The sequence below is a fragment of the Varroa destructor genome, unplaced genomic scaffold (genome assembly GCF_002443255.2).
Source record: "Varroa destructor unplaced genomic scaffold, Vdes_3.0 BEIS01000006.1, whole genome shotgun sequence".
NCBI classification, from domain to species: domain Eukaryota; kingdom Metazoa; phylum Arthropoda; class Arachnida; order Mesostigmata; family Varroidae; genus Varroa; species Varroa destructor.
The window spans coordinates 27,595,946-27,619,103 of NW_019211459.1; the positions used below are offsets into that span (position 1 = coordinate 27,595,946).

At 39.0% G+C, this 23,158-nt stretch overlaps 1 protein-coding gene across 5 annotated transcripts; it reads right to left on the reverse strand.

Annotated features, from left to right (window-relative positions):
- Window positions 1-328: 328 nt before the first annotated feature.
- LOC111252809 (testis-expressed protein 2) lies at window positions 329-23,098 on the reverse strand. Of its 5 annotated transcripts, XR_015330336.1 has the most exons (19): window positions 17,075-17,209; window positions 15,257-15,360; window positions 12,835-12,987; window positions 12,115-12,335; window positions 11,495-11,787; window positions 9,652-9,863; window positions 8,502-8,570; window positions 8,089-8,310; window positions 7,269-7,530; window positions 6,372-6,521; window positions 5,990-6,216; window positions 5,527-5,727; window positions 4,869-5,049; window positions 4,468-4,568; window positions 4,048-4,225; window positions 3,567-3,792; window positions 3,035-3,149; window positions 2,587-2,782; window positions 329-2,303 (listed from the first exon to the last, which is right to left on the reverse strand). XR_015330336.1 is itself a non-coding variant. In XM_022811292.2 (18 exons), exons 1-18 carry the CDS (start codon window positions 21,467-21,469, stop codon window positions 2,708-2,710), a joined length of 3,000 nt encoding a protein of 999 aa, XP_022667027.1. In that variant the 5' UTR covers window positions 21,470-23,098; the 3' UTR covers window positions 329-2,707. The 5 variants fall into 5 exon arrangements, 4 of the variants coding, with proteins under 4 accessions (XP_022667027.1, XP_086849228.1, XP_086849227.1 ...); XM_022811292.2 differs by lacking the exon at window positions 17,075-17,209 and adding an exon at window positions 21,460-23,098 and having other exon boundaries at window positions 329-2,782; XM_086993102.1 differs by having other exon boundaries at window positions 329-2,782; window positions 3,047-3,149; window positions 17,075-17,214.
- Between the last annotated feature and the right edge of the window lie 60 nt (window positions 23,099-23,158).

Consider the following 23,158-nt stretch of genomic DNA (forward strand, 5'->3'; position numbering starts at 1 on the left):
TGAAACAACTGTAAAGCTAAAAATGAGTGTTAGAATTTTTACATATTACAATCATACAGTTACATTTTATGGAAAGAGTTATTAAAAATTCAGTGTTTGCTTGGAGCAAAAAGAAAATACTAAAGCGATTGTCAGCAATGAAAGCAATGAAAGTATAGAAGCAAACCTTTCCTTTGGATGTTAGACCTTGTGATATATTTTGTACGTTTGTGTCATTGATTATCTAATCAAACAAGCTTATCTTCATAAAGATATCAAAATTATGCCTTGCAAATATAGTGTTGACTTTAGTAGAAAGCATAATGTATATAAAAAATTTGCACGTGCGTCAAGATATGAAAATAAATCAGCCAATATTGGCATTTATTTACCAGTTGATATATATATAGTCGATACTGTATTCCTGAGCAATATAAGACACGAATTCAATTGTTGGACATATTCCCTGAGAATCCATTTAAGTTCTCCGTTGATATGTATGAAGGTTGTTCCTACTATGTCGTACCATTTTTTTCGAAGATATATTGATATACAATTAATTTAAAAATGTGAATTCCCTTTTGTCATTATGCATGTATGCAGGACAACGACACGCGGTGCTAGCGTTTCTGAAATAACCATAACTATTCTCAATTGCTGATCGAGTCGCTGAGTGATATAGCGATATATATGATCACTATGCAGTCAAACATATTCACTTTTTTATCTGGATTTTCTCCGATGGTCAACATTGGTGTGTACATAGTCTTTCTTCTTTCAGACATCCGATGTTTATAATCATTACCAGCAAATATCCTTTGATTCGTTTTTTTTTTTATCAGACTGTTTATTATTAAGATGGTTCTAGTGCATCATCACAGCTCATTTCAACACGTAAGGTGAATCTAGTGTTTAATCTAGTTTAGCTTGGTTGCCCCTCTGGAATTTCAGAATACGAATAGTTAGTGAAACACCTTCGATGACCTAAATGGCAAATTTGGGTTTGTTTTGAAAAAAGTAATGGATAGTAACTAACGCGCTCGCATGAACAGTTACAGGGAACAAAAATTTAGGATAACGAGTAAATAACCTTGTTTTTCACATTCACTTTTAGAATGAAAAGCATTTTCAGTTGAACGATTTGAACCAACGATATCAAACATCCAAAAGCAAAACGGCTAGCAATTCCACTTGAATCATCATCGAACTTTTGCAGGCACGTGAGTTCACTTCTACAAAACCAATGTTTACGCAACCAACTTTTATTTATTTACCACAGAAACCACTGACAATTCTATCAAAATGTGAATTTTGCAATATCTTTTTAAAAAAAAAGTGGAACTTTTAACACGAGAACTGATTCAATTCCTATCTATCTACGTTTCCCTTACTTCACATTGTTGTGCCATTAATATTTTGACAACAATTTACGTCTAAACTTGAACTTAACATGTTTGCCGACAAGTATTTAGCATTCTTTAGTTGAACACTATTATCTGGGCATATTTTTTATTATTATCTTCGAAGTAGATCATATAGACATTACACCGCATCTCATTGTGGTGGACAGTTCTTATGTAATCTTTCAACTTCGTATCAACCCTTATATGCAAATCTAATTTTATTTCATTTTTTAGAATAGAAGTTTTTTTCTTAGAAGATTTAATTTGATGTATGTAAGAACAGTTAAACAGCAAAGTATATATTTTAGCCTAAGAATTTATGTTATTAGGACAGCCTCATAGTAATAATACTACTAAAGAACACAACATTGATTTAATGTGATAAATAGTTCAAAAACGACTTATTTGACATACCAGATAAAAGGGACAAACACGTTTAGCGTCTCGAAAGATCCATAATGAAATTGTGACGAAAATTAGAACTGCTTCAATACCTTCACATAAAGACTATTACTCATCACGCAAGCAGTTCTTTATCAGGCTCAACAAAATTTAATAGAAATGATGCCTATATGTTCTTGGAAAAAATAATAGAATTATAGGTTAGGATGAGTGCATTCAGTTAGTGGACGATGGTACTACATAAGGAAATTGTGTGTCGCCTCATCTCCAGGAAGTGACTGCACTCAATATATAACAACAAGGTAGGATTTCACTAGTTTTGTTATCAAATGACAGCTTGTGAGCTAGGCTTTTCTAATTGAGGTCCACTAAAATGTGAGATCTCGAACGAACTTGACAGGTTATCGATAGCCATTTTACCCCATAATGAGTTATCTGGGAGAATATGTAATTCTAATTCAGTAATGATCAACATCAGTCAAGGAATCATTCTTCTGAAGGTCTCTTGGGCGCGTTATCCTGCGAAAATTGAAACCAAAAACATACGTTTGGGGTGAATGTATAGTACGTGTGGGGCGTGGGTGCCAAAAACGCCATCCGACCTAATCGGGACTACCAAAGCATAAAAAAAGAAAACGCATAAGATGCGTTTGTGGCAAAATAAACCTAACCTGCCTTTTTTTGTTGTCCTTAGCCCAGCCAAGGAGTTTTCATACTAGAAATTGAGTGCGTATTAACTCCAGCAAAAGTTTGCTTCGGTAAAATGTTGTAGTGTACTTGAATCATGTAACTCCAATCCTACCTATACATCATCAATCGTTGTGTTCTTTCGGTGCCATCTCTCAGTAGAAACTCCTGCTTATCGATCAACTTTATTTTGACGCTGCCGTAACAGATAGCATCTGTTCTACTTCTCTACTGCCTCACAAAGGCTGAGCCTCCATTATGTCAATTTGTAGGTCGTCCATGTTTGGCATCACCAGAACCCTCTGGAATTCCTGAAACGCCGGTTGTTATTGAATATACAGGTGTAGTATTTGTTTTACCACTTTGAACGGTATATATTTTAGCTAGTTGTTTTCTTCCCATCACAAGAATAATGGTGAATGTCATTTCGCTCACGGACTACGGATCCAGATTTGCTACATAAATTAACGAAACATCACGCTATCTTTCACGCTAATACTTTTTACAATACACTGTAATACATCAGGCAGCATTTCCACGCTCTAGGTGGGGAAATCGATTACCTGAAATAGTACCCTTTCAATAAATGCAGCCAGTTTGATCCCGAGCAATACTTGTCGTTCTCCCATTTGCGGTATTGCCTTCAGTTCCAATCGGGGCACGCTACGAAATCCGTACCTGTATAGTTGTAGAATAGCCGAGTAAAGTGATATGTAATGTATATGTTTCGCAAGAATGCTTCCAATATAAGGGAGCACTCGAGTTTGCGGATTCGTATTTAGATCAGAACAGCTATTCCAAAATCGTTCCCCCGAACTTTGAAGACCTAGAGGCCTTATTATATAATAGTGTTTTAAATTCAAATAAATGCTTAAGAAAGACCACGACAACCCGTAGCTGCGCCTTGAATCTTAACGACCTTCGCTATTGACCATGTGATTTTTTGAATGGCGCTTCCCTTAAAGGTTTAAACTTCAACTAAACTTCATAATTTTAGTTTATACCCGCTCTCTACGTGAAATATGGTGTCTTTTAGGTGGAAAGCTAACATAATAAAATAATGATGAGAAGTTTTGTGTGTAATCTTATACTAACCAAAGCCGATCTGTTGGCGGTGGTGGAATGTTGATGGCGAGCCGTCCGGCAAGTGAGCTCAACTGAATTGTTAGTTTTAAGTCGGTGTTTGAGAGATCCTCCATCATTCTACGGATGAAAGCGTAGTCAGTGGCCTGTTGAAAGACTGGCCACTGCCATATACGATCGACCATTCTTACGATTCTTTTAGAGGTTGCGCCTTGAGGTTCTTCCAACTCTGTATTACCTGCCGTCAGTTAATAACCCAAGATCCAAGTCAATCGATAAAGAGCGGACACCTTGGTAACTTCTCTTCGGATCGGAAACTTTTACTGCATTGTACCAACAGTTATTGATAAATTTAAAATATAGTCGCAAAACGGATACCTAAAATCTCAAGTATATTTTCGGTATAAATTAGTATGTTAAAAAAATAGATGACCATATTTTGACATCTAACTATAGGGAGTAATCGGCAACGACACATCGGAGCCTTCCATACCGGGCTGATTCAGTCCCTCACTAATATCATCATCGTCATCTTCAGAGGGAATATCATCGTAAGTTGGACGAGCTTCCCCTGTAGGAAACCCGTGCATCTCCTGCTCACGATTGTCGGGTGTCATGAGAGGGTCCTGCCTTTTTAATCTCATCAGGTTTAGCTTTGTATGTACTGTTACCTGTTGAGCGAAATAAAAATTTACCGTGGCTGTTGAGCAAGACAGTGAACAGAAGTTATTGACGAAGTCGAACTGAATATATGATGACGGTCGGTGTAACAATTATTCTCTACTGCAGGGTATTGTTTAGGGTATTGCTTACTCGTCGCACCGCACACAACTCAACGAAATGCTTTACAACAAGTCAGTATTATAAAAAGAATCAAAAGGTAAAATTTTAATTGATCGGTGTGACCACTTGCCTGAAAGCATCCATTATAGGCGACTTCAAGGTCGAGCCAAACACCCGTGTCAGGGCAGTGCACTGCCGCAGAAGTTCTTCGAATAAGAGGTGTGCGCGCACCTATCAACATAATTAGTAACAAACGATAAAACTTATTCTCAAAATCGAAATTAACTCAGAAACAATTATTTAATTGCCCACAACCAGAAATTACAATTCATTTAATAACAAATTAATTTGTAAGTAGGTTACCATGGATCGGGATGTCGGTCCCATTGTTAGCTTTACCGCCTTACTTGCAAACAGTAAATAAGTGCCCACATCACACAGTAAATGCAATCAAGTAGTTAAATTGTGGAGCTTCTAAAGGATAACCAAGATCAGGATTTGTAATTTTACGGAGCTGATGAACAAACATACCTAAGCTGACGTCAGTAATCGTTAACTCTTCCAAAAAAAGGGGCATTCTGATTTTGGAAAGCTTCTCCTGGAACTTGGCACGCACTGCCTCAGCAAATCGAGGTTGTGTGAAAAAGTCGAACAACAATCGGCCAGCGACCACGTTCAGCCATTGCGTATCTGCATCCCGGAACGCCAATGACTGCAATATGCAACATGCAAAATTGTCAAAAAGTGCGACCTGATTTTCACCAAGTACCTGTACTTTATACCCGTTCACGTTGGTATTAGTTACACAAAAAGTGTGTATCTTCTTTATATTTACACACGTCGATCTCTCAAAATACGGTACAAGCACGGCACCCAGTCCATTAGATTTAGAAAATTTTTCAATATAAGCACGAATTGTCCTATGATTCGATCGAGAAAAAAATTGAGTTTAATGGGCGTTAGAGGAATGTACGGAAGTTAAATGCCGTTAATGTAGGTTACTAAATACACTTCGGAGTTTCAAAGTAGGGTTTTATCAGTTATCACTTTTAAACACGCTGTTGAAGAAATCAATGCGTAGATTTATGTACAGAGCATCACTGCGCAAATATATCTCTTAAATTTACTTAAGTATATTAGTACAAGCCTTTTTCCCTTGCGATACAAAATAAGCATGAAAGCACGTTACCAGTGGTGGACAACAGGATTGACCGGATAGCTGGTGTTTTCGGTCTTCGATTGTTCCAGGTATTGGTTGCGCCACATTCGGTGTACCTCCAGATGCAACACCACTGCTATGACTGAAACCGAGATTGTCCATATACACCAAAAAGTCCATTAGCGGACGTTTCGAAAACGTAGATCTTTCTTCCGATGATTTCTCGTTCCCCTGAAATGGTAGGAAGTCTAATTATATATTGATTGTAATAATAAATCACATTGTCTCGCAGCACAATAGCAATACAGCGGGCTAACATAACGAGAATATGAGAAAAAGCTTCCGCTTTCCTGCGCTTCTGTTCTAGGAATCTGCGCTACGTAGTATTTCTAGTGAAAAAAAAAATAAGGATATATTAACGATGAACATCCCGAAATCTACGTAAAGTTGATTTTTCTTGTCTAAGATAGTTTTTATACAAATAAAAACGTACTTCATCATCACTAGTGACCGGCTTGTCTTTGTCAGGTCCCGATGTTTGAGTAACGGTTGTATTAGCACTGCTTTGTTCTGCGGATCTTTTAAGCAAACGGAACCAATATTCCTTGTCCCGACATGTTCTGGCGAATAATACCACCTCCTTGGCATCGTTGCCTTGTCGCGCCGGTGTGCTAATTACGATCGGATACTTTTTATCCCATAGTTTCGATGCAGACAAACCTAAATTATGGAAAAAAAATTACACACAGCATGTGATATTTTTTCACTATGCTGAAATAAAAAGCTATTTTAAATATTATAGAATTCTCAACTTACAATGGAAATACCAATATCTTCTCAGCAGTATTAACTTTCAAATCTTCAAGTACCCTCACCTTCAGGCTGCAATCGGACAGTGGCTCCCTCAAGCTCAATAAACCACTGCTTTCCTAGCCACACGACGGAGCTTGTATCCTTGCGACGTTCGTTCCACATGGCGTGACGCGGAAGCTTTTCCTTTAGAGCGCGAATACGTAGCATCGTTCCTAAATAAAAATATGTCTTAATGCACTTAATGCTCCGACGTTTAACATTCCTAACGACACAGCAAGTAAAGGTTAAAAGCTACACCTCTTCATATGGATAGATAATAAGGGAATGTTATATTATGATCTACTCTGATCCCAGAAAAAACTACAAGAGATCGCTATGCAAATCTAAGCCATTAGATTGACAAGAAACCCCTTGTGTTGGCAAGGGGCGACGCAAAATGGCACTACTATACAACAGCGCTGCGTCGTTAACGAATCTCCAATAGGCATGCTTTAATGAGCAAGCTTTGAAATACTGAGACTAATATCTTATTTCATACGGCCGTCAACGTACTCACTTAACAATAGCAAATTGATCTTATAATTACAATGTACAGAGTCACTGTACGAAGAAAACAGAACATGGAAATTGTGGGGTCGGTAGAATTCAACTTGGGATTAATTCAGATTCGTAAGAATTCTTATGTTAGTAATAATTTGACTTTTTTAAGACTAAACGTTCAGATAGATCAGTTCCCGATGGCGGACTTATCAAGAAAAAACGTTATGAGAAGACAATCACTTCAAAAAGCAGAAACCAATACTAAGGAGTGTATATCATTTTTCGATCTGCGCAATTCGTTCGTACCTGGTCTTGCCTTGTCTTTTGAAACCAATTAAGAAGCGGTTCTACGCCCAGTCATTGACACTCTTTATTTGAAATACGATTACAGACAAAAAAAAAATAATAAACCTACTTACCTTCTAGTCGAACATGAACTGAATGGCTGTGGGCTCCTATATGCGTTCTGACGTTATAGCTTTCACCAGCGGGTAAAGCGTTTAACCATCCTTCGCGACTAGCATTCATCATCTCATGTATACGAGGCATCAGAAGCGGCGGTGGCATGGGAGCATCCTCTTTCAGCGGGGGAAAATTAACCTTCCTCGTAGAAGCTGGTGGACACAATAACGCACTCAAACGCCAGACTGCCAACCACGCTAACGAGGCAGCAAGGAAACCCTGGACAGGCGAAGATTCAAATTAGCAGAAGACAACTCAGTCCAGATTTAGGTTAACTAGTCGAGCTCCAACGCTAAGTAAGGTCTAATTTTCGCGTCAAATCTACGAAACCTCGCCTAAGCTGTTGTACTGAAACTACAAATATAGAACAAGTTAAACCCAGTTTTGAAACAACTCAATGTATTGACGTCAATAAAAGCCCAAGGAGGAGAGTTTGCTTAAGCGCACCATTGGAGGAGATAACCGGTACAGGGTCCGGATAGCAGATAAAATGGGATTCATATATCAAATACTGTAGGATTCGCTTGCAAGTTATACGTTGTGAGCTATTATACTTCGGCTTCCAGACATTACTACTGGCTTATTGTGGCGAAAAACAACAATTCGTGCTTCTCCAGTACGTGATTAAATAGAACCAATCCAAAAACTCAAATATGGCGGTATGCAACGTGCTATCTAATATGACTGAGTCAGTTTAAGATGGCTCAAATGTACGTGTTTGTCCAGATTATTACTGTGTTGATAATGATTACCCCTTTCGAAATGTACGCAACTTACCTTACCAAAAGCAGGCAATGGCAGCACGATGATGGCCAATGTAAGAGGAATGATCACCCCAACCGTGCGCATGGATACGTTCCGCAGTTCCTCTATGACATCCGGAAACCTCGCAGCAATGTACGCCGAATCCAATGCTATCCAACGTGCCTTCACCGCTGCAAAATCGCGATAAAATGCCCGCTGCCGAGAAGTATCGTTTTCTTCCAATGGGAACTTCACCTACGCACGCATCATCACAATTAGCGTAGTTTGCCGGGGCCACCATTTCATGTATTCTATTACATGTTTAAATAGAAAGAAAAACGTATTTTTTTGCCTTTGTTGTGCATAAAGGGCCTGTATAGATTTGATATATTGAGATGAGATGACGGAAGTGTGACTTTACGTCTGCACTAGTATGTATAACCAACCTTTTCCCAGGAATCATCCTCGTTGGCTTCTTGAAGTACATCTAATCCCTCTTCGCAGTCTATAAGCCCCTACGAAGTGTTAAGAAAGAAAACTTTAATTTTGGTACTAGTGAGGTGTTTCGAAGCTATTTACTGGTAAAGTAACGCTCGTAGAAGTTTCATTAAAAAAAAAAATGTACTTACGAGGCATAATTCTCTCTCCGTCTCATTTGAAATCTTGCTCTCTGTTCTTATTTACGTTTTAATCATGGATATGTTTCGCATGTTGTTCCGCATGAAAAAGTTGACTTATCTCCTGCAGGATTTAATGAAAAAATTTCCGATCCTGCGCTAGCTTATTTGCTTGGCATAACTAGAAGTAGTAGTAAGTCATTTTCAATACTTTTGAAAGAAGTTCGGAAATTTACTTTTGAAAAAAGTATCGAAAACGGTACGTGTATGCATACACCCCCTGTCTCGATGACTGCTGAGTTAATCTTAATTCAGCGGAACTTAGACGCGACCTTTTAATGCGTTTTATATATGAAAATGCCCACATAGGAAGCAGTAGAAGACGCAAAATGAACATGAATCGTTACGAAAATGACAAATTAGTCACGTGATATTAAAAGATAGCTTCATTTAGACCTAAAGCAATAATAAACCGATTTGCATGTACATCAGACATACGTCGCTAATATGAAATGCTTCTACGTTTTTGCTCCAATCCTTTCACATAAAAAAAAAACCTTATGAACGAATTGCTTGAAAATGTAAAAATTGTCAAGCTTTTCTAAAAAGAGAAAAGAATACGAAGATTTTTACAGGTTCGTATAACGACCTCTTGGATCTTATTAACAGTTGATGTAATAATTGTTTCTTATGAATGCGCTCGCCAACGTTGGCTTCCACGTGTTTTGACGTTTAGCTTACCTGTTAAGCAGGGATTATCTTTTGTCAACCAATGCTTTATAATAGATTGCGTTAATATCTTTTACTGAACTAAGGCTAGATGAGCAGATTTGGAACAGATAGCACAAAGCGCAGGCTAAATCTATCGTGTGACGACAAGGTTAGCGAGCTTTTTGAACGTAGGCCAATACAGAACGATTAGGATGAAGCGCGTACTAATACAAATGTTCCTGGTAATGCAAAATGGATCCTACAGTACCTGCTCCAATGCCATTCTTTCGGGATCGGCTTCCTCGGCTCGTTCGACCTCCCCAAGCTCGAGAACTTCTCCCTGATGGCCTAACGTCACGGAGTCGACCTCGGCACCTGTTGCTGCGTCTCCTTGACTGTAGATAGCTTTGGCTACAATGGGTACCGATTGAGAACGCGTTCTCTTTTCCTCAAATCTTTTCACAATTTTGCCTTTGATTCCTACACATTCCGACACAAAAGAATAGAGATGTGGCGACGCAAAGTTATCTAATTAGAGCTAGTAACACTAATAAGTAAGTAAAATGAATATATACTAAAAGTTGGCCAAGCGCATAATTAGAGGCTAAATATATTATAAAGAAAAATAACTATTTATACAACTGCGTAGCGTGTAAAGATGTCTTATTAAGTGGTAAAACAGACTCCTCACAATTCTCCTAAATTGCTTTCGCTTGTCTCAATGTTTATTTTATGTGCTTCTAGCCAAGCACTGTAGATTTTGTCTGTATACGAAAACATTTTTCTCCGATTTATGACACAAAGTTATTATCGCATTTTTACGCGAGAGGGAAGTTTAAGCGCCTGATTGATTTGGCTTTCCGCCGAGGCCAATACGCAGCCTACCCAGACCGGAACAATTATATCTCGCATGGCGGGGCCTTTATGTTTTGCCGAACTGTTCGAAAACAGTTTGCTGCTAGATTCAAAAATGCCATCGGGGATCTAATCATGCATATCTCTTTGCGCAGTATATATTTGAATTTTTAAATTTCCAGCTTTAAAGTGATTGGCAGTTTTCGTCGAGCTCGGCAGGCCGACCAAAGCAGACGTTCTTCGGGCCACAGATACCATTTCTCAACTAAATCTTTACTACTTTCGGGCAGTCTTACTAAATCGAGTCTCCATATAATTCTGTACAGCGTGCCAAGTTGCTTTGGCAGATTTTGATGACGATAAGAACGGAATTAGAAAGTGGGCAGAGGATTTAGTTGTGTCGGATATGAAAGTGATATTTAACCCATGGAAAAGGTAAAAATTTAGTCTACTCCCCCTGCATAAATGTCGTTGTCCGTATAGAATTCAAAATTCGGTTTTTATAGTTATTATTAAATTTGAAAATAGGACAGTGGAAGGCCCACAGGTCTTATAAAATAAAGAAAAATAAATCCAGTTTCGATTTTATTCTAAGTATACTGATCTTCGTTATCATATTACAATATGAACTGAGCTATATTCTGATAGTTAGTAAATAGTATAAGAAGTAAAACCCATAAACAGAATAGCAAATTCGGTCTTGTCTTTTTGAATGCTGCTATACACTATTAAGAATTTTATCTTCATCATGTTGGCTTACGATGCACAAATTTTCTATTCGTTACGTGTAAAAGTTTTAATGCTTAATTTGCTCGCAGAATAAGAACACTATAGCCTTCATAGACTATTCCAATTTGTCCTGTTTTATAGTTTTTATAAGAATAAACGAATATCACTCTCAACGTAAGCGAGTGATAGCGCTTCCTTGATAAAAATACTTATGAGTTCATCCTTACAAACGTATTTCGAAGTTTCAGTCAGAACCGTAGCCGAAACGAAGCAACTACCTGGGATTTCTAGAATAGAAACGTATATACCTCCTAAATTTGTTTCTTCTAATACAAAAGTTTTTAGAAAGCTGCTATAACAGTGAAGACGCCATAATAATGATACATTCTTTCATATCAAAAACGCAAAACTGCTTTGCAGTTTACACAAGGTTAGCGAAAAAAAGTGTATTTTAAGATGAAGCAGCTGAAAGGGAAATCGGGGACTTATTTAAAAATCAATCACAAAACTAACGCACTAACGCTCACCTCCGAACCAGCTGGCGTCTTTGGATTCCTGATAACCTTCCTTTTCCTTGTTACTTCCCTTGGCAGTATCTAAACGGGCCTCATCTCCAGGTGATGGTGATCTTGAATCTCGTTCCTGTCCACCATCTTTCCCAGACTCTTTAAGGGCTAAAACCTCTCTGTCTTTGATCTCTTTGGCCTTACCATGGTTGTCCTTGCACGCTTCCATACTTTGGATAAATGGCGATTCGCGCTTGTCCTTTTCAATAGACGGACTTTCTTTACTTTTTTGATCCTTAGAACCTTTTCTGAACCTGAAGTAATCAGTATGACGGGAGAAAAACGATGAGACATAAATGATAAATCTTCACCCTGTTAGCTTTAGAAGGTTTTCACTATCCACCTTACTGCTTCGGGTAAAGTCTTATCTTATCCAGTTTTCTCGCCAACGTGGTACGCCACGTTCAAAACATTCACCATGAATTATCATATATTCATCTCCATATACTATCGTAAAACTTCCCAGTACGACAAATATTCGATTCTAAACCAGCCAGTGAGACAGGCTGATATATAAGACTTCCAGTGAAACTAAGCATGGTGTCCTAAAAGAATGAAGTGTTGGTTTTGTAAACATATACCTATTAACGAGGAGATCCTTGACAGCGTTGTGCTGGGGTGTTGATGGAGGTGGTGGAGAACTGTCCTTATCCTGAGAGTCTGTGCTTTCCACTGTAGTTTTACCACTTGCACCAACTTCACTAAATACGATGCCTTCAGTCGTTGGCGACTGCAAGAGGCTTGATGATGCCAGCAAGGCGTCTTCACGAAATTCATTTTTGCTACCATCCTCATCATCCGACTTCAACATTTATCAATCATTATTTTCTACAATTTTATATGTATGTATGGAACTGTTATTTAAGACACCATTATATTTATAAAGAAGAAAATATTTAAAAAACATTAGTTCGCTTACAGGATGTGTACTTTATATATGGAGCAAGCTAAACCTCTGCTTCATTGGTTAAGTCAAGACCTGTAATGGTTGTAAAATAAATCCACATTACGAAGCAAATGTGTGTCAAGTGTCTTTGAAAAAAAAAAATACTGAGATTCAAATGTGTGCCAGACCAAGCACATCGTGATTATCATTATACCCGTAGCTAAGTCATCTCTGTAATAATTAGCACCCGTACAAATATCTTTAAGACGTGAATCAATATGGGTTAGACACAACTGGGCATTAATGGTGTGCAGAAAATGCACCATAATTTTACTCTCAAGCGTCATATGAGGACTTCGACAACTCTTACACTAAAAGCCAAGTTCATCTTAAGGATTAATGCTAAAACTCTCACCTGGTTATCTGTAGCGGCAAATGTGGCATTGAATTTGCGTTGGAGAGGCGTTGCCGGTCCCACGCTAGAATTCACCCCGCTAAACGGCGAAAAGGAAGACTGCAGTGTCATCGAAGAGGATACAGGTGAACTCTTCAGGCCCCTAACAATATTCTGCAATAAAATAATAATACCGCGGCATTCAAGTTTGTTTATTATTTTTTCTTTATATAGTGCAAATAGTTCGCATAAGGGTAGAAGGTCGGTTGTTCGTTCGCTGTTATTCGCTCTGCTGTTCGTACATGCTAAGGGGTCCCATGTTTTACAGTATAGAGAACTAGCAATTCATATCGTATAAATATTAGATAATGAAGGGCTTACTAATGTTGAAATAAGAAACAGATGATCTCTTTAGCGATACTTTAACTTCACTAATTTTAAGTTATATGTGCGTTGGCATAATTAACTATTGTTAAAAGTTTTACGCCCGCCACCGCTGTTAGGCATTCCATCAAGCAATTTGTCTACTGAGCCGTTAAGAAGATTGACGTAAATTTCTTCCAATCTAAAAGAATAGGAATACACTAAGTGGTTGTAACCCATCACGATCACATAAAGAAGAAGTCGTATGCACATAATCGTTACGTCTAATGGGTTTCATCCACCTAAGACTCAAAACTTGCAAGAACTGCTTTCTGACTAAAACGGTGCTGTAAATGCTACATCTGGTTGTGATCCGTATGACCCGCGACACAGCTATTTTACTGCGCACCATGGCCTTGTTATGGAATAAGTCCTACGAATTTAGGTAATATGGGCCATGTTAAAGGACCACTGCAGGAGAATCGATGCAAGGATTGAAGGACCATTTATTTGTAGCTTTTTTCTTGTTTTCAACGACATCGTATGCACGACAAAAGCAAAATACACGAACAACAGGATTATTAAGCTCTATAGGGATACCCACATTTTAGGCTTCTAATGTATGGCATAAATAACCAGATATTAGGAATCGCTGCTGACTTCATGCTAAGATGCGGCACCAACGCAGTCTTTGTAAAAAATAAATAAAACGCGCTTGGAAGTAACCCCAGATCTCACTATTTCGTGATTTGATCTCAACCCATATTGTGAGATTCACTGTTAGCACCATTGACACGGATCGGCGCACCCCTTTGCAAACAGGCGCATCAAAATCGAGATTGCATTATCGATGCATATTTAAAATAGTCTGCTTAAAGCAGAATTGTTTTCGGTTGGTTATTTGTGGGTTAACAAACGTGTTCATCCGAAATTAATATGATTAGACTAAAGCTCATTCCAAGGAGGATGTAAACAGTCATGACGGAGAACAGTGCCCGTGTTTGCAATTATAAGGAAGATCAACTATTGTTCACTTTTTTCACGAGAAAAGAAACGCTGAAAAGGTGATAAACTTTCTCAGTTTTGGCATTATGTACAGTATACCAAATGGCTGTACGGCTGCGGAAGAAGCAAAGGCGCGTTCCAGCTTTAAAACAAAATCTCTGCAAACAAAAAAAAAAAAAGAGATACTGCGAAAGTGCATCGGCAAGTGCACCTCTCTGTATTCTTTCATTTTGTTAAAGTCGTTAGTGAGGAAATTTTATGCAGGTATATGCAGTAATCGTTTATGTGAAAAAAATTAAACTTAACCCACTAAAAGCTTGCGGCCCACTTGATTCTCTTAGCCGCCCGTCTTTCTACCTTACGATGATTTTTTAATATAATTTTGTAAAAACTTTTTTCTTAAGAAAACTTTTGAACTTTAAGAAGCAGTTTCTAACGAGTGTTTGAGTATAAGCAAATTTTCGACCAATGATCAGGTTCTAACTCCATTGTCCAGAACAGGCGTACTTACTCCAAAGAGGCGCACCACCAAAGAAGTTTACCTGCATGTTCGATATGTAAACTCTTGTGCAGTCGTAAACAGCTGAAGTGTCTAAATGGGGGCCACACGTCTAGCAAGATGGGTGGTGCAGGACTGACTGTTTGAGAATGTTCTGGGATGAGTGCATGTGATCACCGTACAGCCCAGATCCCAACCCCCTGTAGTACTCCATATGGGACGTGACTGAGTAAGAACCCAATAGGTCCTGACATGATAGCGCCAACTCGCTCACTTGCGCCATTATTAAGAGAACGTTCACATAATTGCAACAGAAATGATTAAATAAGCACTCTTGAAGACGTGATTAATGTGAATAAAAAAATTAGACATGATCGTTAGAAACGACGCTTGTATGCCAAATATTTTATTGAAAAACCTGTTTTTGTACGTATACGGTCTTGTAAGCGAAAGTCTTATTGTAAGTCGACTACCGTGCCTATCTGTGTAGCACGATATAAAGTGTTCAGATTGAATTTAGGTAATTGACTAACAGGAATGATTGAGGTTGGCTTAATTGTGGATGTTAATACAAACCTTAATGTCATCTTGTCCTGGATGGAACCGGAATGAGGTTTCTAAAAGAAGACTTTTGGAGCCACTGCTTTCACCACTTGCCCCGCCTCCGCTGCTGCTTCTGCCTAAAAAACAAGAAGAGGAAAAGAAGATCACGCCATATTTAGACAAAGATCATCCACTACAAATGTAGTACCTCTTCTTTTTAGTCCGAAGTTGACTAAAACTACTGGTGTTAAGCTTATATTAATTGACTATTTATGTTTGACTAATTGAATATCTATTCAATAAAGTCGATTTCTACTGCTTTCAATAATATTTAAGGCCTCATTTAATATTAATTATTTAATGATATATATGCGTCGTTAGTGCGGTATAAACACCACGAGAATAAACGACCCAGTCGTACCTTCCGTTGTCTATTATTTTAGAAGCTTTTCGTAGCGGCTATAACTTATGTTCAGCTCAGGGGGTTACGGCAAGGGCAACAATATAGTACGGTTTTTCACAGACGACTGTTATGATGAGCGAACCATAGAGGCAGTGGATACTGAGGATCAATTGATATTTAAAGGTTTTTATACCACCTTCATAAATGACTTAGACAACTACAAATGATAATAATAACAATAGGCATCTTGCTAATTAGAGTATTACTAGTTGATACGTTCCGATGAGTGAAACGTTAGGGCAGTGCTCTCCCTCTATCATACTAATCGGTCTTATGAACAGGGTAAATCAAGTACCTCATTTGAACAAATGACAAACGTAACAGGCACTCTAACATAGCAAATGGGCCTCGTTTGGTAGCCTCGTAGGCCTACACCCGCTCTAGAAAAGCAAACAAATTATTTTAAAGTCTATATGAGTTTATGTAGGATTTTTATAAGATCCTGTTCTTAATATTCAGTGTATCAAAAGCAACGTAAACAACAGCTTTTAAAACTGGAAACAAATTGGCTGTTCAATATGACGCTGAATAATATAAGGGCATCCTCGTTGTAGATGTTATCTCCAATGGACTTGCCAGTTTCCTAAACGTGACAACTACTGTTCTAGAAGCACCATCCTGCATAATCTAATCCTTAATTTATTTCACGCTACCATATATTCTTGCACAAGACTTTCTTGATATCATTAAATGTGGCGAGAACAACTACTGAAGGCTGTCGAAGTGGAAGATTGTGTAGGATACGAACGCTCTTTCCTTCGTTTTAGTATACTTCATCTATGATATCGCTACGCTGTCGCGGTGAAACACCCTATTCTACTACTTCGTAATCGTATCTTTAAATAATATTTACGTTATCGATTGATTTTCATGTTCATAGTTAGCGCAGCACTTCGACATAGCTTCGATATAGCACCTCGACATAAGCTCTCAGATTTCGCAATTTTTCCAGTTTGATGACGAGAAACCTCTATCTAATTGCCGGCGGTGATACTGTATTACTGAATTATATGGCATTATATAGCTGAACAGTACCTGCTAAGGGAAAACTAAACTTCTCGAGGCTACTATATCTAAATGAATCTCGGCGCTAGTTTCTAAACTGGCAGGACCAAGAGCATATAATAATAACGATGTAGTTTAGTTAATAATAATAATGCCCATGAGAATTTAGCGCATCTCTTTTTCGAAAGGCAAATTAAAATAACAGTATCTATTGAAAAATATCTGTATCTGTATACATGTGTGGTCTCTTATGGTATACACGATCTTATATTCTTCTACATATTTTTTGAAACAGCCGTGTGACTAGCCGCTTTGTCAATTACTGAGTAACTACATTCGGTGCAAACGGTGCCATCTCTTTTTAGAGGAACCTCGTTCATTACCTTTGTGCCTTAGGGTTGACCTTGTAATAGACATGTTTATTTCGGTCTGTAGGTCCATCGCTTGACACAATGCTAGCACAATTCCGGATGTAAAATTCGAAACATCTATTCGGATCATTTTTTATTCAGTTTCAATACTCCAGCACTGGGAGTACTTTTAATGGGGTTTTGTTTATTAAGCACCAGGAACGTAACATAGGGGCAGTAACATAATCTAAGAAAAACAACTGAAATCGTCAATTATTTCATGAACGTATTTGTGTCCGTTCAATAGAGATTTCTCTCAAATCATGATTTCAAAATCATAAACCACTTTTTGTTTACCGACAACCGTTTACGGCTTTTCAATGGTAAATAGTAATACGACGCTAATAAAACGAACACTAACAATGACGGCGCGCTACTCATGTCTTCGAGCGTGCTAGTGATGCAATTTTATCTAAATAAGAAGAAAACTTGTTGATCAGTGCCTAATTCCTCAATAAGACATGTGAAAACTAGAAGAAATTGAACATCGCCCGGCATTCGCGTTGGCCGATGCCAACGTAGATAACACACTGCGCATGCGCCACTTCCAGAGGCACCTCGTTTTATGCGCAATTGCTGTCAGATGAACTGACTGGCCATATTGCACATTGGCCGATACAGTCGGCTCGCTTGAAATACTATGGACTGCAAACTCGTATCCGTACAAAATAATAGTGCTAATCCCACAGTTAGTCATTGTGGCGATTGTTGTCGTTTACGATTCAAATTATTGCTCGAACCTCTACATTACATAAAAATATAGCGCTGTCTCAATACCAGGAGAGCTACTGTGACCTAGCCACCTGCCACATCTGACACCACCGGTGATTCTGTCGAAAGTATAATGTTTGAAGCATATCCATCCACAAAACAGTTCCAGATAGCGACCTCTTTTTGATGATTACTTTGTATCCGAACAGCAACAAATGGCAAGCAAATGTACAATTTTAAGCAGGATGTCCGCATTAAGGTGTCGTTATCGAAACAAGTCATCGGGTTATAAATACATTGGCGTATCTAAGCGCACTTGCCAGAATAAAACAACAATGACAGGTTGTAAATATATTAAGCCCAGTGTTGTAAGCAACATTTACGACTGTAATAGCTAAACCACGAGGTCGTTACCACTCATTTACTACGTAGATCTACCATGAGCACCGAGCTCAATAGAATGTTGATCAAACATGTCTTTTTCCAAGCAGAAAAGAAAACAGATGACATAGCTTCAATCTTTCTTGCTGTTTATACCTAAATTATGCTAGTGATATAACTCAGCAGTTTTTACTTCGTGTCGAGGTCGATTTATCTTAATAAATCCATAATAAATTCGTTAGATTGATAGTTATATTGAAAATATCTTAGAATGCGAAACCCCGACGGGACTTTCTACTATGCTTAACACGACACAGGAGAATTGTTGAGTGTGCGTTGAGTTATATTATGCACCTTGCTAAGTTTCGATGCTTCAGATTTATCTCGCTTACCACTGGATAGATTCCTAGTGCGACATTCAAATTGTTTTGACGTTAGTTTTAGATAATTTATTTGAAATCACGGTGCAGTAAGTACTTCACGCTTTCTACGAAGAATAGAAAATTAGAACTGTTTTATATTGATAGCACAAAAATGAATAGTTGAATATGGCCTCACCCTCCTATGTAGCCGATTGAGAAATTAAAAAGACAGTGTCAGTATACGTATGTAAGGCTAGACCGCTCGTTTGGTTGTGCGTCAACCCCTTGAAATGGTACCGCTTAGATTCAGCATGACGATGCATAGAAGAGAACATGCGAAATCATAGGCTTGCCCAGGGCACAGCGAAGATAGCGTTAGATACTTTGTTGTCTCTCAGTCTCTGTTCGCTTAACAAAGCTTAAGGGGAAAATAGTTTACCATTCAGCATCCAACAAGGTAACAGTAAATGTTGTTTTTTCATAAAAAAAATGTCAGAATCTAAGTCTAAAGCACTCCAGAAACCTTCTACGTCAACTTCTATTTAGCAGCCTGTTTTTACACTAAAAATGTCAATAAAATAAATAAGTATAGAGTTCTAGTTGCCTCATCATGAAATTTCATGTAGATCAGTAGCAAAGAGAACGGCAAAACAGAGCAAAACAATTTGTCATAACCCTAAGCTTTGATAAGCACTGCACAAGGAGTAACGAAACTACGTATTTTTAATGAATTATTTTTTCAGTTTTTCTATGGCCCAACCAAGCCTCAATAACGAAGGACTGTGAAGGTAAATTAGTTTATAACAGGGTACGTTGTTTATAACACTTTCCTGGGGTACCATTTCTTTCGTCATGTTTTACCATAGTATCTTTTATTTTCTGTTTTATGTTGCTCCGTATTATAAAAGAAGCAACAACAAAAAGCCTTATTTTGACAAGGCTACTCGACTACTGAGTGGACACATATTTAAGCCTGGTGTGGCTTCTCTGTGCCTGCAGAGGTGAATCCGGTAGCGCATTTTAGAAGACGCATGTCTCTAACAGAAAGAGCGTCTAAGAAACTTCTGCATGAGGCCTTAAAAATGTGTCGATTGAAACAGTGTGAAACCACACACAATTATTAGTTATCAATTTTAATAATACAAAACGAGGCCGCTCAGCATCGACACAGAAACCAAGCTTTTATTACTGTTATATTATTAATCGTCGTAATAAAGCTTTCTTTGATCGAAAAAGTCACAATAAAAAAACGAGTTTTTCTTTTTATTTAGCAATCTGGATAGACTAATTAAAGTGAAGGTATGCAGAGTTTATTAGAATCAAGTAGCCATGCACTAATCGCATGTGAAGAGTAGCTTGTCGACGTGGTCCGCTCCATAATAATGATAATAGCAATTCCTGGCCGCGTTTCATAGCAAAAGAAGTCATCGTCGTTACCGTGACAGCGGTGATTATGGTATCAACGAATGTTGGCAGTGCGAGCAACAGCGGTAACAGAAATGGATTTGACCGTAACACTAGTAACTGGCGGAGGCGCTACTTTGGCAAGTGTCATGACGGCGACGGAAAGGCGACACTTACGTAGCAGTGGACGAAAGAATGAACCCAGCATTCAAACGTTAGTGTCCAGTTGGCTGAAGGACCGTTTGGCTAGCCAGTCGGTCGGTCATCTCACCTTCGTCCGCCTGCTGTAGGTTCGCTGTTACTTCTATACGCGGGTAAGTATTATACCTGGGCACTGCCCTGGCTGGCATTTAACAGACGGCAATGAATGCCAGACGGAATTCCAACATCACCGACTGAAGTCTTTGACGAGATCAACGAATAAGATGGCAGCAAATAAGGCTAAGTGAAGTTGCCGGTCTATCGTCAGTTAGGGGTGGGGGCTCGCGGTTGACCAGGCCAGTGACATTCGGAGAATTTGTAGATCAGAACACTCCGCTTTTCGGAATGAAATTAAGTCGCCAGGAATCAGTACCAACTGTCAGGGCTAGCAAAAAGGAGTGGTACCTAATAAATACACAGTCTACTCTACCAATTAGTGATAATTATTTGTATGAATTGTGTACAGGGCTGGTATCGCAGGAATAGCTTCATTAGTGACTATTCGTTCACCCGGGCTTTTACCATACCGCGATAAAACTTTTAGACCAAACTGATGGAAAAAAATACGTCGTTCTAAAATAAAAAACAAAATACGTGTCTTCTTTCCCTTATATATATACATTGAGAACAGCAGCGAATATTCAGCGCTAACTAATTAAAAATGTCTGTTCGATACACATATGCATTAGGTTGCTGCAGTTTATAGATAAGCGTCAGATTCTGGTCTTGATATCAATCAGCGGTGCGCATAGGAAACATGAAATGGTGCCTTTTCCCCGAAAACGCAGGAAAAAAGTCTAATTTAAAATTACGAGCAACAGTAATGTAACTAAAAAAAGCTAGATCAGGCAGCATTGTTAGTTACCGTTTCGACACTTCTAGGTCCGTCATATGTGCAAGGAAGAAGGAAAACTTACGCTCACAAACATCACACACTGGCTAGTTATTCTATGAGTTTCGTTGAGGTCAACAAAACTAGAAAATCGACTAATCAAACGGTACAGATATAATTATCGCCAACTGTTCATGCGTGTAATAGGTTCCACATGTTAATCAAACAAATCACTCTTCTCCAATCACTAATGGTATAACCATACAATATAACTGAAAATCGATTTATAGAATCTAGTCAAAAAGGTACAATCTTCCACATCACACTCCAGAACCATCACATAAAATGGTGCGCATTTGATAGATAAGGCATGAATCGTAAAATCTGCATACCGGTAACAAGAAGGTTTCAGCCAACTATGCAAGATTCAGTTGTTTTGTCTCAACCAGTCAATCCAGTGAACTTACCTTTAAACATTGTGACGGAAGCTATTAAAGCAGCGGTAATTACAGCCGCAGCAGATGTAGCTTGCTGCTGTTTTTGTTGTTGTTGCTATTGTCCCTAGCCTGGTGGTGCAGTAACGCTTACCCCTTACCCATCTAGCTCATTTTGAATTAATATGAGGTGTTTATGGAAATCTTTTTCCCTCTCTATCGAAAAGCTCCTACTGCTGCTGAGAAGGCAAGACGAGTTAATTAGTCAGTTGATCAGCGAAGTTCGTGTGTTCAGCAAATCCAAATTTTCACCGTGTCTTCGCCGTCCGCACTATTTATCAGTATCACTTCTGTTGAATAAGCGTTGTCGTTTTTTACTTTTTTTTTTCGCTTTAGCTGCGTTCTTCTCGACAAGGAGCGCACACGGAAAGTGGTTTATGCACTATTGCGTTTTTTTGACTGCGACACAAGTCACACAGCTGTCAATGATTCGCTATGCTATGATCTAAAAGCAATGTTACTTCACACTTTTGCACTGTAGAACGACGTATAAGCTGTGCTGTTGCGACAGCAAGACCAACGAAATGACGCCACTCACTTCGACAGCCGGGGGGCCGCCACTGCTACCCCCGCTATAGACAGTTAGGGCTTCTACCAATCGCAGCACCGTCGCACTACACCACTACGAACGTTTGTTCAAAAAACTACGGTACCATTCACGCGAAATTTACGCTATTCACACTATTATGCTTTATGCAGCCTACCGTTGTGACCAGCAGCAACAGTAGCAGAAACGTTGGCTTTCTTCTTCTTATTATTATCAATAGCCACAAACAGCTATACCAGCTGAGGGCGCAGGAACGCTTACATCAAAAAAATGCTGCACGATCAACAGCGAACAATCCCGATGGCACAAAGCACTGATGTCTGCTTGCTATTAGTAGCAAATGAAATGCACACACTATAAACGCGATGCAAGTGAGTGAAATGCGAGCGACAAGCGAGTGAGTAAATGGGTAAGTGGGAAAATGTTTGTCTTCTCTGTCTCCGGCTGCTGCCGAAATAGAGATGTCCGTCTGAATGTCCGGTTGGTCTGTGTGGTGGGTAGGTGTGTAACTTGGTTCCTACGCGCCTTGCACTCCTCTTCCGCCTTCAGCTGGTGGGCTGATTAGATAATGGCTATTGTCGGCGTCGTTGTTGAGCTGTTTGATGGCGGTCAATGCAAAGAATCGTGATGTTCCGTTACCGTAATAGAAGCTATGCAAAATATTGCTGTCACCACTAGCGTGATCAAAATGCAGGCAGTGTTTTAATTCATGTTCACATTTGGTCACTTTACTGGTCCCTGATTAAGCACGACGGTAGAATCTAATGCTAGCTCATTTGGTCACACCATAGCACTAGCAATATCACCACTATAATTACCTCTGTTACTACAGCCTATGGCCACTAGGGAGAAAGGTTCACCAGTTTACATTAGCTGCGGCAGCAGACACTTCTAGGCCCGACCGCGAAAAGGCCCACTTCGCGCCGGAGGCGGGGCCTGGAGAACACCTGTTTAGTCACCCACGTGGCACCACTAGTGAGTATGCGGCACGAAACAGCACGAAGGAGTTTGTTCTAGGAGACATTAACCTGAAGCCAGTAAAATATCGACGAAATTGAATCAACAGCTGCTTCGAGGATGTAGCCATTACCGAACTAGATTCGCGTGCGCTCTGCCGGTGCACCA

Excerpts from the sequence above, each read along its gene's own strand:
- LOC111252809 (XM_086993099.1), bottom strand. The coding sequence starts at position 17,192 with ATGATCCGAATAGATGTTTCGAATTTTACATCCGGAATTGTGCTAGCA. Across the intron at positions 6,217-6,371 it reads TGTCCGATTGCAGCCTGAAG|GTTTGTCTGCATCGAAACTA; the intron begins GTGAGGGTACTT and ends TCCATAATTTAG. Across the intron at positions 4,226-4,467 it reads CCTATAATGGATGCTTTCAG|GTAACAGTACATACAAAGCT; the intron begins GCAAGTGGTCAC and ends TTCGCTCAACAG.